The 15,515-nt window shown below is 37.6% G+C and overlaps 3 protein-coding genes across 6 annotated transcripts; 1 reads left to right on the top strand and 2 right to left on the bottom strand.

Moving 5' to 3' along the window:
• The first annotated feature begins 93 nt into the window (after positions 1 to 93).
• Positions 94 to 2,767, top strand: LOC6576237 (enolase). The gene is made up of 3 exons (XM_002002193.4): positions 94 to 225; positions 892 to 1,624; positions 1,697 to 2,767. The coding sequence occupies exons 2-3, from the start codon at positions 908 to 910 to the stop codon at positions 2,279 to 2,281; spliced, it is 1,302 nt and encodes a 433-aa protein (XP_002002229.3). The 5' UTR covers positions 94 to 225; positions 892 to 907; the 3' UTR covers positions 2,282 to 2,767.
• A 543-nt stretch (positions 2,768 to 3,310) lies between these two features.
• On the bottom strand, positions 3,311 to 14,457 carry LOC6576232 (serine/threonine-protein kinase grp). 3 transcript variants are annotated; one of them, XM_015165052.3, is made up of 7 exons: positions 14,367 to 14,457; positions 7,309 to 7,498; positions 6,671 to 6,894; positions 6,276 to 6,453; positions 5,770 to 5,912; positions 4,949 to 5,158; positions 3,311 to 4,331 (listed from the first exon to the last, which is right to left on the bottom strand). In XM_015165052.3, the coding sequence occupies exons 2-7, from the start codon at positions 7,389 to 7,391 to the stop codon at positions 3,643 to 3,645; spliced, it is 1,527 nt and encodes a 508-aa protein (XP_015020538.1). In that variant the 5' UTR covers positions 7,392 to 7,498; positions 14,367 to 14,457; the 3' UTR covers positions 3,311 to 3,642. The 3 variants fall into 3 exon arrangements, with proteins under 3 accessions (XP_015020538.1, XP_043864954.1, XP_015020539.1); XM_044009019.1 differs by lacking the exon at positions 14,367 to 14,457 and adding an exon at positions 10,109 to 10,644; XM_015165053.3 differs by lacking the exons at positions 7,309 to 7,498; positions 14,367 to 14,457 and having other exon boundaries at positions 6,276 to 6,470; positions 6,671 to 6,756.
• On the bottom strand, positions 12,732 to 14,455 carry LOC6576231. 2 transcript variants are annotated; one of them, XM_002002191.4, is made up of 3 exons: positions 14,367 to 14,455; positions 13,749 to 13,950; positions 12,732 to 13,509 (listed from the first exon to the last, which is right to left on the bottom strand). In XM_002002191.4, the coding sequence occupies exon 3, from the start codon at positions 13,497 to 13,499 to the stop codon at positions 12,801 to 12,803; it is 699 nt and encodes a 232-aa protein (XP_002002227.1). In that variant the 5' UTR covers positions 13,500 to 13,509; positions 13,749 to 13,950; positions 14,367 to 14,455; the 3' UTR covers positions 12,732 to 12,800. The 2 variants fall into 2 exon arrangements, with proteins under 2 accessions (XP_002002227.1, XP_043864956.1); XM_044009021.1 differs by lacking the exon at positions 13,749 to 13,950 and having other exon boundaries at positions 14,367 to 14,453.
• Positions 14,458 to 15,515: the final 1,058 nt, after the last annotated feature.

Below are 15,515 nucleotides of genomic sequence, written 5' to 3'. Positions count from 1 at the left end.
GTCCACAACAACAATGGCCAACACTTTAGTATCGCGAGCTGTGCGCGTATTCCCCTTGCTGCAATCATCGATACCAGCGCCAACCCACATAAGCCGAAATAGAAACTTCGTCGCCTCGTCGCGTTGTGCGACACACGATTTCAGTAGCAAATCAGCCAGCCAAGCCCGAAGCTCACTAGAGTCGCTCTCGTCTGGATTTAAATTTATAAAATTTAAAAGTTCTTGGTAAGTATTCAAGTGAGATTATAACTGTGTTATATTAGTAGCATTGGTCTTTCAATTTGATATCAATTGTTTTCAATCGCGAAATTAGCTTTCTATGAAAGCTGCAGTTATCTAATACATTATTATGTATTTTTAAGCAAACTCGGAATGTGAATACTTATATACACATCTGATAATGCTATTTAACTAATACCTTTCGTTTACTTTGAAAAGAAATTGCAATAATTTGTTAAATGTTTTGTATTGTCTTATCGTAATTCGCGAAAATTTGCTTACTTTTCGGCGTTCCTCTGAGTTCATTACTTTTGCTGTGACCTTAAAGCGCTCTGTAGAGGTCATTCGTACAGCGGTGAGCGCTATTGCCATCGCGCTCTCACATATCGCTTGTGAAAAAAGTATTTCCTTTCGGGTGGGAAATTGCTGATTGTTCTTAATTCGATCAAATACCGGCAGATCAAAAGAGAAAGTAATAAATAATTACACAAATACGTACAGAATAAAATGGTTTTTATTAAAATTTACTTATTCGAATAACGGAAGCCGAAATTAAGCTTTCTTGTCTGTAATAAAAATCAACGAAAATCTCAAATAAGTAACAATTATATGGTAAATTAAACTTTTAGGTAAATAATTATTAACGCACCTTTTTTTAAATCTGTTTTGCAGTTCTAAACAAAGCAACATGACCATCAAGTCGATCAAAGCACGTCAAATCTACGATTCTCGTGGTAACCCCACCGTCGAGGTCGATTTGACCACTGAGTTGGGTCTGTTCCGGGCAGCCGTTCCCTCTGGCGCCTCGACTGGCGTGCATGAGGCTCTGGAGCTGCGCGATAACGACAAGGCCAATTACCATGGCAAGTCTGTGCTGCAGGCTGTCGGCCATGTGAACAACACTCTTGGCCCTGAGCTGATCAAGGCCAATCTGGATGTGACCGATCAGGCTGCCATTGATAATTTCATGATCAAGCTGGATGGTACCGAGAACAAGAACAAGTTTGGTGCCAACGCCATTTTGGGTGTCTCTTTGGCCGTGGCCAAGGCTGGTGCTGCCAAGAAGAACGTGCCCCTGTACAGGCATCTCGCTGATTTGGCTGGCAACAAGGAAATCATTTTGCCTGTGCCTGCCTTTAACGTCATCAATGGCGGTAGCCATGCTGGCAACAAGCTGGCTATGCAGGAGTTCATGATCCTGCCAACTGGCGCCACCAGCTTCACTGAGGCCATGAAAATGGGCTCTGAGGTGTACCATCACTTGAAGAATGTTATCAAGGCCAAGTTCGGCTTGGATGCTACCGCAGTGGGTGATGAGGGTGGTTTCGCACCCAATATTCAGTCCAACAAGGAGGCTCTGTGCCTCATCAACGACGCCATTGCCAAGGCTGGCTATACTGGCAAGGTGAGTAATTGAATTCTCTTCAATATGTCGAAAATTTATTTTATATTTTTCGTATGCTTTTGTATTTTATAGATCGAGATCGGCATGGATGTTGCCGCATCTGAGTTCTTCAGGGATGGACTCTACGATTTGGACTTCAAGAATCCCCAGAGTGATAAGGCACAGTGGCTGTCGCCCGAAAAATTGGCTAACTTGTATCAGGAGTTCATCAAGGACTTTCCCATTGTGTCCATTGAGGATCCCTTCGATCAGGATCATTGGGATGCATGGACCAATCTGACTGCCAACACCAAAATTCAGATTGTCGGTGATGATTTGACTGTCACAAACCCTAAGCGCATTGCCACTGCTGTCGAGAAGAAAGCCTGCAACTGTCTGCTGCTTAAGGTCAACCAGATCGGTACAGTGACGGAGTCCATTCAAGCTCATTTGCTGGCCAAGAAGAATGGCTGGGGCACCATGGTGTCTCACCGTTCCGGTGAAACCGAGGACTCTTTCATCGGTGACCTGGTCGTTGGTCTTTCCACCGGTCAGATCAAAACTGGCGCTCCATGCCGCTCGGAGCGTCTAGCCAAGTACAACCAAATACTGCGTATTGAGGAGGAGATTGGCCAGGGCGTTAAGTTCGCTGGCAAGAACTTCAGGAAACCACAGTAAATCTCGCTTCTTATAAATTCCAATAAAACACCAAGCACCCACTCGAATGAACAAATACCAAAGCAGAAAGCGCAAACGCAAACTCAGGCGCAAGCGCCCAAGTAAAAGGTGTCCATTTGGTGTAGATTTGTGTCTGGCGCACAATACAAACCGATTTATTATGCCCCAAAATTGCATCGTTATTTAAACAAAATTACATATATTTACTGTTATCAGTACTATGATACACACACTATTTATATACACGTATGTTTGGGTTACGCGAAGATATTTAACCAGATGTACGGCGCTTTTAGCAACATTATCAGTGTGAAAATTAAATAAAGATTGACCTCTCAACTCCCTTATATTATTGTAACTGGTTCGCAATGTTAAGCATTGATTGTGCAACTTTATGTAAAGCAGCGCATAAATTTCTAGAAGCAGACATATAATACATTTTATTCAAGTGTTAGTAGATGTGAAATAAATATTGTTGAAAATATATGTTTCTCAAGTCTTTCGCTGAAATCACTTTTCGGTTTTTGCAAATTAAAATTTAACATTTAATATTTATTTCAAATTATTATATATTTTAAATTAAGACTTCAAAATTATAAAAACCAAATTTTTTATTTATTTAATTTAACGTTCTCATTGGAAAGATATTCACTCATATTATAGAAATGGAAATTTCAAGGCCTTTGTGAAGAGCGTGTCCAAATATTAAAATATTCGACCTTTATAGAAGGTTATCAAAAAATTTTTGGTAACCAGCTGAATATTTGTTTGAAATCAAGCATATACAATATTTTGAAATGGAACTTTGGAATCGCTGGCCTTTCAAAAACTGAGTAATTATTTTAACAAACATATATCGACTGAATTTTGAAATGCGACGTAAGTATGCAATGTAATGAAAATATTTGAAATGTTTAATGAAATCATTGCATGATTTTCGAAATCATTTCATAATTTATGAAATTTACTCATGATTTGCGAAATAATTCAATTGATTTGTTATCCAAGAGAAACAATAAAACAGCAAGATAAACATAATTATATGTATATTTTTTATAGTTTTCAAAGGATCGATAATTTGTATTATATATTGTTTGAACATAAAGCAGATAAAACATTAATCGCAGAGAATTTTAAATTGTTAAAAACAACTTGGCATAATCGTTGTCAATTTATTGTTTTATAACGTTTAGCTAACTAGAGTTAAAATACTTTTCAACATTTAACAAAACTAAAAGATTTTTCTGATGTACTTATTTTAGATATGATGTTAAAAAACGTGATATAAAAAAGTGTCTGATTAGTAAACCAGGTGATATGCTTATTAAAAACTACATCTATCTATGCCTAATTTGTCATAGCTAGGGCACCGAATTGGTAGCAATGGCAATAGGCCAAGTTGTTGGTCCCTTTAGCAGAATATCCTCGAGAGCAAGTTTGATTTTGATGAAACGTCGCTTGAACTCGAGGCCACAGCCTTTCGACAGTCGAAAATCGACGAGTATTTTGCCATCCATCTCAATGATGTGAGCCTTGAACACTAGGCGAAGCTTACGTCTATCAATAGTTGAGATTGTAACGACACCATCGTCGCCGACCTTGCACGTATAGCTACCCAGGCGCTCGATCGTGCTCACCAGCCGCTTGATGGTGTCGTCCCAGCGGGTCGTCACGAAAAATCGGGTCATGCGGCGCACCAAGCGCTGGAAGTAGTTCTGCGATGCGCTCTGTTGCGTCTGATTCATTTGTGTTGCCAGCAGTAAATCGTCCAGCATCGCGGGCTGTGAGAAGCAATACGTTAGCCGTGCCTCCTGAGCCAGCGCCTGTCTGTCTTCGTCTGCCTCTTGGCCATTGCCATTGGTATTGCGCGATCGAGGCACGAACTCATCGTCGCAGCGCATTGTGGGCATCGGCTGAGAGCAATAGTTGCGCGATATGGAATCATCCAAATTATTGCTCAAATGAGCGCTCGACTGCAGCCGCTGTCGTTTAGCCTTGGGCGAGCAAATCTCCAAAGCAGCGGCGGAGTCAACTATATCATAGGAACGATCTGCAAAAGAGACGCGTCAACGCCATTAGAAGTAATCGAAAACGAACACACAGAAAGATTGCATGAACAAAAATAAAAACGCAATTAACTGAATAAACGAAAAGAAAGCAATGCAAAGACCATTTGGTTTTTGGTAATAAAGCTCTATGGAATACGCGCACACCATACAGCTAAAATCACCAAAGAACAAATAATATGCAAAATAAAAAGCCAAACCAAATTATATTATAAAAATAATATATATGTACATGCATGTTCGATTATTTCACAAGTTCGCTGGGGTTTGGCCACAGAGCCAATGCTTTGGTAATCTAGCTTTATGAAGTATTTAAATCTATCATACAGCTAAAGCGCCAAAGCAACGGCAATGGGGCGAATATTTAAAAACACGTTTACATTACAAGACACTTGCACTTGTATTCTCTAGTCCGGGGAGTTCGAACTCGAATTCACAATTGTGTGGCTGTGTGCAACACGGGCGGCACAGGCACAGAGCGACCCTCAAAGTATGCAAAGCAATATGTGATTGAGAGTCACTAAGTACCTGAGCTGCAGCGTGTGCTGGACATCATGAATCGGGCACTCTCTAGCTATATTGATGGAGCCTGAGTTCTTACCATGCTCGGCGAACTGCATGTTGCACCATTTGTGATCGAGGATCTTTTCCAGCGTCAGGCGCGCACCCGGACTGGTGGCCAGCACTTTGCGCAGCAACGAGATGGCCAAAGTGTCCAATTTGCTCCATGGCGTTTGCGTTTGCCAGCGATCGTTATCCTTCCAGGTGATGAACTCCGCGCAGCTGGCCGAAGGCTGATCCCAGGGCAGTTCTGTGAAACGTCAATATATAGAGTTGAGTTAATTGCAAGAGCTAGCAAAGCGTGGGAATTCTGTGAGTTTTGGTTGTTTTTCTTCCGTGCAAATTAGAAAAGTTCATGAACATTTAGTTTAATTCGTGCACTAAACAGTTTAAGGAACTGTTTTTTTTTTTTTTTTTTTTTTTGTTCTCTTATTTATTTATTATTTTGTTTTACTGATGTTGGCGGATTGTGCGAGCGGTTGGGCGGTGTCAAGCAATTTAAGCTGGAGCTTTGGTATAAAAGCTTTAGATGATACAATATGTGAAAACAATCTACAGCTAGAATACCAAAGAAACAGCAAAAATGAAAGAGTGGCAATTGTGTGGGTGAGACAAAAAACATATAGAACAGTGAGTTATATATTGTATATATGTATAAAAAACAACACAAAAATCACATAGACAAATCGTAATGACTGTGTATAACAGTGCCGTTATTATTAATTAGAAACGAGCAATGTGAGCGACAGAAGAGGAAACAATATGCAAATGTTTTCTTTTATTATTGAATATGCTTTTTTTTTTTTAGTCATGTAAACAGGCAAAAAGTGTTGGTGCATAGTTGTGTTTTTTTGTACTCACCACCCGCTAGCATTGTCACCAATATGACACCACATGACCAAATGTCCGCCGGTTGTGCGTGATACGGCTTCAATAGCACCTCTGGCGCCACGTAAGGAAGTGTGCCACAGCGCTTATCTAGTAAACGCTCTCGTCCCTTGCATCTGAAATAAGAGGAGGAACACAATTAAAAAAAATACATAAATTGTATATGAAAATCTAGAGTGACTAAAGCTGTGCCCATATTATATAGCAGGATTATTAACACCTAACTACTGCTTCGCCATTGCCTCGGTCAACTTTAAATTATAAATATTATTTTTAATTATATGTATATAAATTAAGTATATTTTATGGACACAGATTTATATTCGTATAATTGTTTTTTGGAAAAGATTTATAGCCTGCCTAGTGCAGACACACAGACAATTATTCCAATATACAATTAAGTTAAAACAAACCTCAAGGCTTCGGCAGGCTCCCTATTTACATAAATTAGCTAAGATTCGTATTCTAATATATTATACCTAAACATAGTGGCCATTCCAAAGTCGGAGATTTTAACATTATCATGCTCGTCCAGTAGCAGATTCTCAGGCTTCAGATCGCGATGGGCAATGCCACGCTGATGCAAATAGTTCAGACCGGAGAGCAGTTGGGTGAAGTAACGCTGTGCTTCATGCTGCGGCATGCCAACGTCAGGTTCTGCAAATACAATTAAACTGTAAGAGTTTAAAGATTACAAAAGTTAAATTTTTAAGTAAAATCGATTAACATTTCCAACTGAAAGACAGATGGACATAATGATTACATTTGTTAACATAATTATGAGAGTATAATGATATTATATTTCATCAAATTGTAATATGTAAATGAAAACTTAGATTAACTTCTTAATGATATAAACCATCGAACTACTTACCGATCCGATCGAATAGCTCTCCACCGGCAGCATATTCCAAAAAGATATACTCCACATGCCCCTGGGATCGTTTGCCAAAGAAGCGTAAGATGTGTGTGTCCTGTAGCATCTTCTGTATGCAAACCTCCTTGCGCACTGAGATCACGGCATCGGGATGCTTCTTCAGGTCGACCATTTTCATGGCCACAGCTTCTCCCGTCTGGCGATTGATAAGCAATTTGACTCTGCGCCAAGAAAGATACAAATAATTGGGTTGCTCTGTGAGTTTTATGTTAGTATCGTATGCTGTCGGAAAAATTAGTCAATGCAATCGACAATGAGAATTTCCCCACCCCCACCTGTACCCCTATCCCCATTCAGTCTGTCTTTGTCTTTGACTGGATGCAGTGCAGTGCTCCTGTTGCCATTTTACCGAAGCTTCGTAGTTGGAGCATGCGCGCAACACAAAAATGAGCTTCGGAACTCAATAGCGGAGCAACAGTAGCAGCATCAAATACGCCGGAAAAGCGAGATTTCTCTATTTTCGTCTCACATCACGTCCGGTTTATTGACTTCAGCACGCACGAGCCAATCTACAGTATGCAGTCTGGGCCTCTGATTGCATTGCATTACGTTGAATTGCATTGCTGTCCACTTACTCGCCATAGGCGCCTTCACCTAGCGTCTGCGCTAGAGTCCAGCCCTCTACGAATTCACGGGTCGCTGACGTTGCGGCTGCCATGTCCTGTGATTGCTCAATAATTGTGCCTTAATATCCTGTCATTTACTAACTGTTGTCGCCATGTGCCATTATCTCCTAGCTCTTTGTCAAGTGAGCCATAAGCCGAGCTGCAAACAAATAATCAAATACAAATAATTAATATGGCTGTCAAGTTTAAGTTTCACTGTCATTTAGACGTATCAGAATCAGTACATTCACCTACCCTCAGACTTATATATATATATATATATATATATATTTATATAAGTATATATATATATACTTTTGGGGATGCTGCAGTGCAGCTTTGTGGTGTACAAACTATAGGGAAAAACGTCAAGTTTTTATACTGTTTTAATATTTCATCTTTTGGTATGGTCATGGTTCGCTCATGCGCTGTTCCACTGCTCACTTAAAGCTCTATCTCCAGTATATATACCATACAAGTTAAACATATAACAAAGTTCTATTTAGATTATGATCATCATTTTCATTAGATGCTGATTAACTTTTCAACTATGTGTATCTGAACGTCAATCCTTCCATCTCTAATTTCGTCCAGCCGGCAAAGCTTCTCGGGATGCTGCATTTGCCAGGCTGCTCCTTTCGTCCTTTCGCTCGGCTACAGCCAGAGACACATGAGGTATACGATTGCCTCTTTTGTTCTCTTAGACTAATGGCGGCATTTGAAGCGGCACTTTCACGTCTTTTTTCCCATTTGCTTGAAAGCTCTCGATGTTCTCTGCTGGTTCGTTCAACAGGCCACTAAACTTATGTTTATATTGTTGTGTGTACTCCATTGAACAGTTGACAGAGCCCGAATGTTGCTCCTCTCTTTCAACAGTTTGACGAGCACACATCTACCTGCACAGCTCTGATAAGGAGAGTGAAAACAGCCTCGGGGAATTCTAGACATCACAATTCATGCAATTTTAGCATTATAAATGCAAATGAGAATGTCGTGAGTGCTTCTATTTCTGTCAAGCTCATCTATGTCAGGAATAATATTGAATTTCAGTCAAATAGGCAATACATATGCACACATGCGAAATATATCTTTAAATATAGCCGAGAAAAGTATATTTTCGATATACAAACAGAAATGGACATTATCAAAATTTCTCAATTAAAACTTTCAAGCTTTAATAAAGAGAATAAAATATTTATCAGAAGTTAAATAATAAACTTGAAACATGAATGGAATTTTGTATATATACTTGAAACCGATTAGGTACAATAATTCAATTTGTGCTAAATATATATATAAATATATATATATATATATATATATATAGGCGAGTTATAAAAGCTTTTTATGTTAATGTCGATAAGAAATTATTCGTATGCTACAGCTGTATGTGAAAATAGCTTCGCTTTCATGACCGAAACTGATGCTAACCATATGCACATAAATCATATAAATAATACACTCCACTCAACTGGTACATCAAATGTTTAATCGCCACAGTCAAATATCGCATGGATATAGAGCAAGAAAGAACTTTGCGTGCTTCCGTTTTACATAGAATGATGTACATATAATCCATAAATTTACATTATTATCGGAAATGATTTTTTACCAGGCTGCTGCAAACCCGATTTTGTACGCTTTCATAGAAATAATTGTATACTCGTTATTTCGAAAAGCATTAAAATAACCTTTTTGTTTATGTGGTTAAAATACATTATCCTTATGGGATTAGGGTTTATACTATATAATTAAGTTACGAAACATTTTCTATAATAATAATCATCGAGTCAAAAAAATATAAAAATATCAAATCGTATCGATGCATATTTTAAATGCAAAGAACTTGATATTCCAGCTCACTTACAGCTATATAAATGGATATATATTTTAAAGAAATTAATGTGTGGAGTCTGTGACTTCAAAGCAAATTGAATACGTTAAGGAACCTACATTTTGAATATATTTATATAAAAAATATTAATCCACATTAAAAGAAAATATTTCAAATGTTAAATACCCAGAATATCATTCGTATGACGCCGCTTGACTAACGCCACACGACTTCATTCAATTAATGCAAAATATTCCATTAAAGAAAATGCTTGATATGAGCTTGTTGCCTATACGATCGCTGTGGCAGCATATCCCTCGTCTAGCTGGAAACTAGTCCCCTAGCAACAGCAACAACGACAAAGAAAAAAGCTTGTGCTGTGGGACTTGTGAGTTGCCACTAGGAATTGCGACTGGGAGAGTTGCCCCGCCAGCATGTCGAAGAAGAAGCAGAAGTTAAGCAAATACGAGTTTCGTCAAGTATTTTTATTTGAGCACCGGTTTAGTTTTTTTTCTGTTTTGCGCCCTGTACATGAAGCAGTTCCTGCCGCAGTAGAAGTCTCTAGTCGCCACCTCTTGCCCCGGAACAACAAATGCAGAAAAAAGAGGTAAAAATATGTATATTGTATGGTTAGGATAAAATATATACTACTGCTGTTGGCGGTAGTGGATAAGGAATAAGAGACAGGTATCACCGCTGTGGCTGGGACGGGACAGAGATGGAGATGGACATGCTCGTATCATGTGGTTGGTAGAGTTACGGACAGACAAGCTCGGCAAGAAAATACCAGCCCAGCCAGTTTTTATTATAACCTCTTTCTTTTTAGTGTATTTCATAGCGGGAGCTGGAAGCAGCCACGTGTACGTATGCAGAGAAAACTTGCAAGCGAAATAAAATTGAGTGTTTAATTGATAGTGCAAGTGGGAAGAGATTTACCGTCATACGAGGTTTCGAGCTGGTTGCGATTGGAACTATCCTTCGTCTTGGAGACACGCGCGTGAATTGCATTTGTTTTTGTAAAGTTTTCGCCCGCTTTTTTATGCTTCGCATTTTACTTTTTTTTTTTTTTCTTTCTTTCTTTGCTTAAGTCCACCACCGTTTCCAGCTGAAGTAAATCGCCGCGTTTGATGACAGCTTTTTTTCGGAGAGCGCTCACTGACAGACACTACACGTAGTACACACACTACCACACAGACTGATACACGCACATATATATATATATGAATCCGGTTAAAGTGTAGGAAGCGTTTTGTCTGTATCTACACACCTCAAAGGTGCCAATGTCCCGGCTTTTCATAAATCTCTTTTCCGAAGGCTATCAAGCATTATAAGCCTGTGCGCTGGATAGTTTATTTTCTTTTCATTACTTTACTTCATTTATTACTTTTGTTTCATTTTGGCAAATTAGAGTATTCATCCGGTCTCCTGTCGCATATGTATATCGGCTCGTCCTGGGCAAGCGTTCAAATGAAACTGTGAGCAGCAAATGCGACCGATACATGAACATTTTATAATCTCCATGACATGGACCAGGCTGCCAACTCGAAACTTCCAAAGCCAAAGGCGAGAGAGAGATAGAGAGAAAGAGCGAGATTCGCTAAGAGGGAGAATGAGCGAACGAGCAATAGTCACAGAGACCGAAGAGATTAAATATTGAGAGCGAAAGCTTACGCATGCGCGCGCCAAAACGCCGTCAATTTCGGTGGTTGATGCACTCTTTCTCTCTCTCTCGCATCAGTGTGTGCTCTAAACAGCTTCCAAGTGAAACTTGCAGCTCTTAAGTTTTGTAGAAGCAGCTGGGACTAAGATGTAGCCGGTGAGCGTGGAGCAATTCCTACACAGGCGATAGCCGGTGAGCGCAGGGCTGTTGCTTCTTTTACTTCTGCGTCTTTTGACTACACACACATTGAACATGCATACGTACATATGCACATAACGTGTACATACGTATACCCATATACATATATTTGTATATGCATGTGTGTATGTATGTGTAGATTTTATTATTGTGCAACGTAGTAGTATTCACTTACAGACTAACCTCGGCGTCGTTGTACGGTGTGTCCGTCAATGTGAACACAAAAGTTACCCCATTCCCCACTTTTGTATTCCTAGTTTGAGAGCCTGAGTCGTACTCTTATGTACATATGTATGTATGTACATATATAAAATGAAAGGTGATTCCTGACTGTACATTAACGAGTGGGACGAAATGGCTATAATTAAGAGCACTGATACACCTCTTTTATATGTCCTGACCAATAAAAAGGTCAGCTAATTTTATCAAAGGTTAAGTTAAATGCCCTTTCGAATATACTTTATTCTGACGGCTCTCTACTCTGAAAAGAAATTAATGTATATTCGCCAACTCGAAGATTAATACCCTTAAAGTAAATAATACAGACTGTATTCTCTATATTATCTATTGTATACATGAATATTTATATACTTGAAATGTAGTTTAGTTTGAGCTTTACTAAAAATATGCTGAACCCATTTCATATATTTAAAAAACCTTGGATTTTTGCATACTAAGTCAATAGGCATTCAAATCTAAAGTTTTTTTTTACAATTCACATCTGTGTTTATTAACAGTAAGGGTGTCTGTGAGTCGCCTGCATTTTTCATGGAATTGCAGCATTTCAAAGATTTCAAGACCTCTCGACAAGAGTCGGGACTCGTTTACGTAAATATATTCATGTATATATGTATATAGAGGTATATATTGTAGAATATATACATATATGTATATTCTTATATGTCCGCAACTTGTTTATCCCCGACGGCTTTTTTTTACACATAAGAATAAATATATGCATGACTCTGTATGTACAGGGAAACCTAGAAGCATAACAAAAGTCGTGGCCCTGATAAATAAGACAGCAGCATCCCATAGCAATCATAAAAATGAACTATCATTGCAGTAGTTTTGTTTGCCCTACTAAAACATATACTTTTCTTAGGTTATTCAGTTAAAATAGCCCATCCCTTCTATACGTAAATATAGACAACTACTATAGTATATACCATAGCATACGTCTATATATATATATATATGAATACCACATGAATAAATTATATAACATGTATTTTTTATTTTTGACATGCTAATGAACATTAAACTTTAAATCTTAATTACATTTTAAGGCACATTCGCAACTCTTTATAAGATTTTTCCATAAAAGACCCGAAATCTCTTTAATATGCTTAACTTCCATAACAAAGGTTTTTTCTTTCTTAGAATAAAATATTTTGTTAATTTACTTTAATTTTTGTTAATGGTAGCCTAGGTATATCAAAAGCCCTGGCTTAAATAGTGGTAATTCAAAAGGATTCCGAAATTATGTTTTTAACAAATATAATTTTGTATATAATTTTAATGATTGACATTTTTTTTCTCTCTTGTTTTTGATTTGACTATATTAATATTATATTAAATGTGAAAATGGGAAAACAGGATATGAGTTACTGTTTTTATAAAATAATATAAATAGTTTTTAAAACATTCTAAACTCCACGATTTTTACCATTTTGTATTAAATGTATGACTCACATTTAATTCAAATAAGTTGTATACCATAAAAATCAATGTTTTCTTTCCATGCTATGTAACTCCACTTAATATAGGCTATCCAATTACTTGTTCGGTGTTTCCATGAGTAGTATTTGCATTATTAGTGTTGCATGATTCCGTTTCTTTTGTTTCTACAAGCAATTGATAGGGTATTTCGACATATGATTTTCCATCTCCACTGCTCTCTGTATCATCCAAATGTGAATCGGGAGTACTATAGACGCTGTCATTAATTGCAGAATCCTTCTTTTGGTTCCTAGAATTTTTTGTTTGTCGCTTTTTACCTGGCTCAAAGAATTTGGGATCCAAGATCAATGGCATTCTATGTCGACCATTGCGCATAACATGAATGTTGCCGTGTGGCACAGATTCAGTTCGTGCCGGAGATAATGAGCCATCAGTCATCGACATCATGCCAAAATGTCGCATCATAGCAATCGCCTCTTTCTCCACGGTGCTCTTATCATCCCAATCTGACATTGTCGCGTGCTCACCTAACGGCTTAGTGCCAGCTATGGCCTGAATACGCTCCATCATGGCTAGGCTGGCGCTTATTTCCTTCGATTTGACACTTCGATGTTTCTCAATCTGAGCATTTCGTTCTTCCCGTTTAGCTAAGTAATCGTAAGTTGACTTTGGACGGGGAATAAATTCTCGCTTGGCTTCATATGCTAGCTGTCCATGTATTAAATTGAAATCAGGCTGTAAATCGACCAAATCGTCCTCGAAGTTCGTTGATGGAGCCCAGGCCATATTTTATTTTCTAAATTTATATATTGATCGAATTGTTAGTAGGGGCCAAACGCTGCCGGTGCAAATGATGGTCTACGATTGTCATCTACCCCGTCAACATAACCTTGTTCTTTTTATTTCACATACAGAGCATACACAGTAGACATGTATATTATATTTGCATATTCTTGTATGTGTGTGTGTGTGTATGCGTATGCATGAGTTCAGTTGCATTGCCGGCCAAATTACAACTAGCTGCGTGTAACTCACCAGTAACAAGTCAGACGCCGACTTTCGACAAACCAATGTTAGTTCAATATAACACACTTATTTATCGTTTCTATTCTAATAAATGATTTAAAAGCCAATTCCTAGTTCCGAATTCTTATACAAATTTTAAAAAAGTTTCTTTGAATTCCATTTCCCACAATCTAGAGTTGTCAGCCTCTATATAACCACAACGCGTTTTGGTCTTATTTAGTTATTTAATAGAATAGACCAGATCAGAGAATAAAAAGAAATAAAACGAAATAGTATATAAGTTTATAGAGTTGCATAAATTAATAAAGTATTATTTATTATTAATGTATTCATTTTTTTTTTTCAAGCTATACAAATGCAAACGTTTTACCCCATAAAAAATGTACAACTCAAAAGAGGCACCATGTGTATATATTTATCTCGCTCTAACATCATGAATTACTATGCGCAATACAACAAAACGCCGAACAAATTGCGCCAAAACAGTCGAAAAGCGAAAAGAACACAGAAAAGAATGAAAGTTGATGGCTGCCGAAATGATCTTTAATACATGAAATTTACGTACATATATCTATGCTTAGAGCACCAGAAAATATTTAATTATCATCAATTAAATGCTCGACTCACCGTTTTAAAAATGCGGTTGCACAGCGGTGCGGCGCTTTTATTTGCACACCTTTTGTTTATGTTACACAAGATAATCTACACACCAAATCACAGACATTAACATTTGGACTACAATTTTTAAATATTGGTATTTAGGCACATTTTTAACGTATTGGTTTTAGGATAGATTAATAAAACGCCGCCGTCGCCTTTTGCACATTTGGCAAATTTAGCGATTAGTGTGACAGTGTGTGCAAACAGAAAAAGGCAAATGTTGGTCGAGTTTGAATGTGGAGGCTAATCGATTATTTTAAAAAATACTACAAATACTAAAAGGTATTGTGTATATTATAAATATCGATTCCGTATCTAATTTGGCGGCAAAAAGTGTATTATTCAAATATATTTGTTAAAAATGATTTTATTTTGCTACATTTTATTATCTGAGAATGGTACTATCACCGTTTATATTTTGAATATAGCGTATACGCTTTTTTCCAAATACGTAAAGTTGATGAAATTTTCACAGTTCAATGTCCTAATTGTCTTGCAAAAGCGGATGCAGCTAACATATTATATTATATAGTCCTAGAGCTAAAGTATTTTGGCCACACCTTTTTCTCTCCACCTTCGTCGTAGAAGCCTACTTCATCATATTTTGCAGGTTAACCCAATGATGACCTCCTTTCTTCAGTATTGTCGGTTACTCCTGCCTGTCTGCAATACTACACTCATGCGCATTGCAGCTGAAACAGCCGGTCATGTTTTTATTAATGAAAATTCCAAAAGTTTTCGCCTTCAAACTCAGTACAATCGCTTGGCTTCCCAGTAGCAATTCGACAACTGGTCAAGACGCATGGAAATTCGGAAATATGCGGCTAATTCGTAATAATAATTAACGTGTGAAACCAAAAACATCGAACAAGTATAATTAAGATGTGTTAACATTTGACCAAAAACGCAATAAAAACATATATATATTAATATATGTTTAAAAAAGTCCTGGAAATATTAAATTTGTTTTAAAATTGTGTTTATGCTATGAATTTAAGTTATTTATGAGGTTTAAAATTACAAAAAAGAAGATAAAACTATTATTGTTTTCTGCTTAAAAACCTATGAGTCCAACACGCCCTAATCTTCTTCAGCTGAAATTTCGTATGTCAATAT

This window comes from Drosophila mojavensis, unplaced genomic scaffold (genome assembly GCF_018153725.1).
Source record: "Drosophila mojavensis isolate 15081-1352.22 unplaced genomic scaffold, ASM1815372v1 contig_36, whole genome shotgun sequence".
Lineage (NCBI taxonomy): Eukaryota > Metazoa > Arthropoda > Insecta > Diptera > Drosophilidae > Drosophila > Drosophila mojavensis.
Note: the sequence above shows the minus strand (reverse complement) of the source record. Positions and strands in the feature narration are given on the sequence as shown.

What these genes read in the sequence shown, in the direction of transcription:
- LOC6576231 (XM_002002191.4), bottom strand. Translation starts at nt 13,499, where the DNA reads ATGGCCTGGGCTCCATCAACGAACTTCGAGGACGATTTGGTCGATTTA.
- LOC6576232 (XM_015165052.3), bottom strand. Translation starts at nt 7,391, where the DNA reads ATGGCAGCCGCAACGTCAGCGACCCGTGAATTCGTAGAGGGCTGGACT. An exon ending in GGTGAAGGCGCCTATGGCGA is followed by an intron (nt 6,895 to 7,308) that starts GTAAGTGGACAG and finishes TTCTTGGCGCAG; the next exon opens with AGTCAAATTGCTTATCAATC. An exon ending in GGTGACAATGCTAGCGGGTG is followed by an intron (nt 5,159 to 5,769) that starts GTGAGTACAAAA and finishes GACGTTTCACAG; the next exon opens with AACTGCCCTGGGATCAGCCT.
- LOC6576237 (XM_002002193.4), top strand. Translation starts at nt 908, where the DNA reads ATGACCATCAAGTCGATCAAAGCACGTCAAATCTACGATTCTCGTGGT. An exon ending in AGGCTGGCTATACTGGCAAG is followed by an intron (nt 1,625 to 1,696) that starts GTGAGTAATTGA and finishes TGTATTTTATAG; the next exon opens with ATCGAGATCGGCATGGATGT.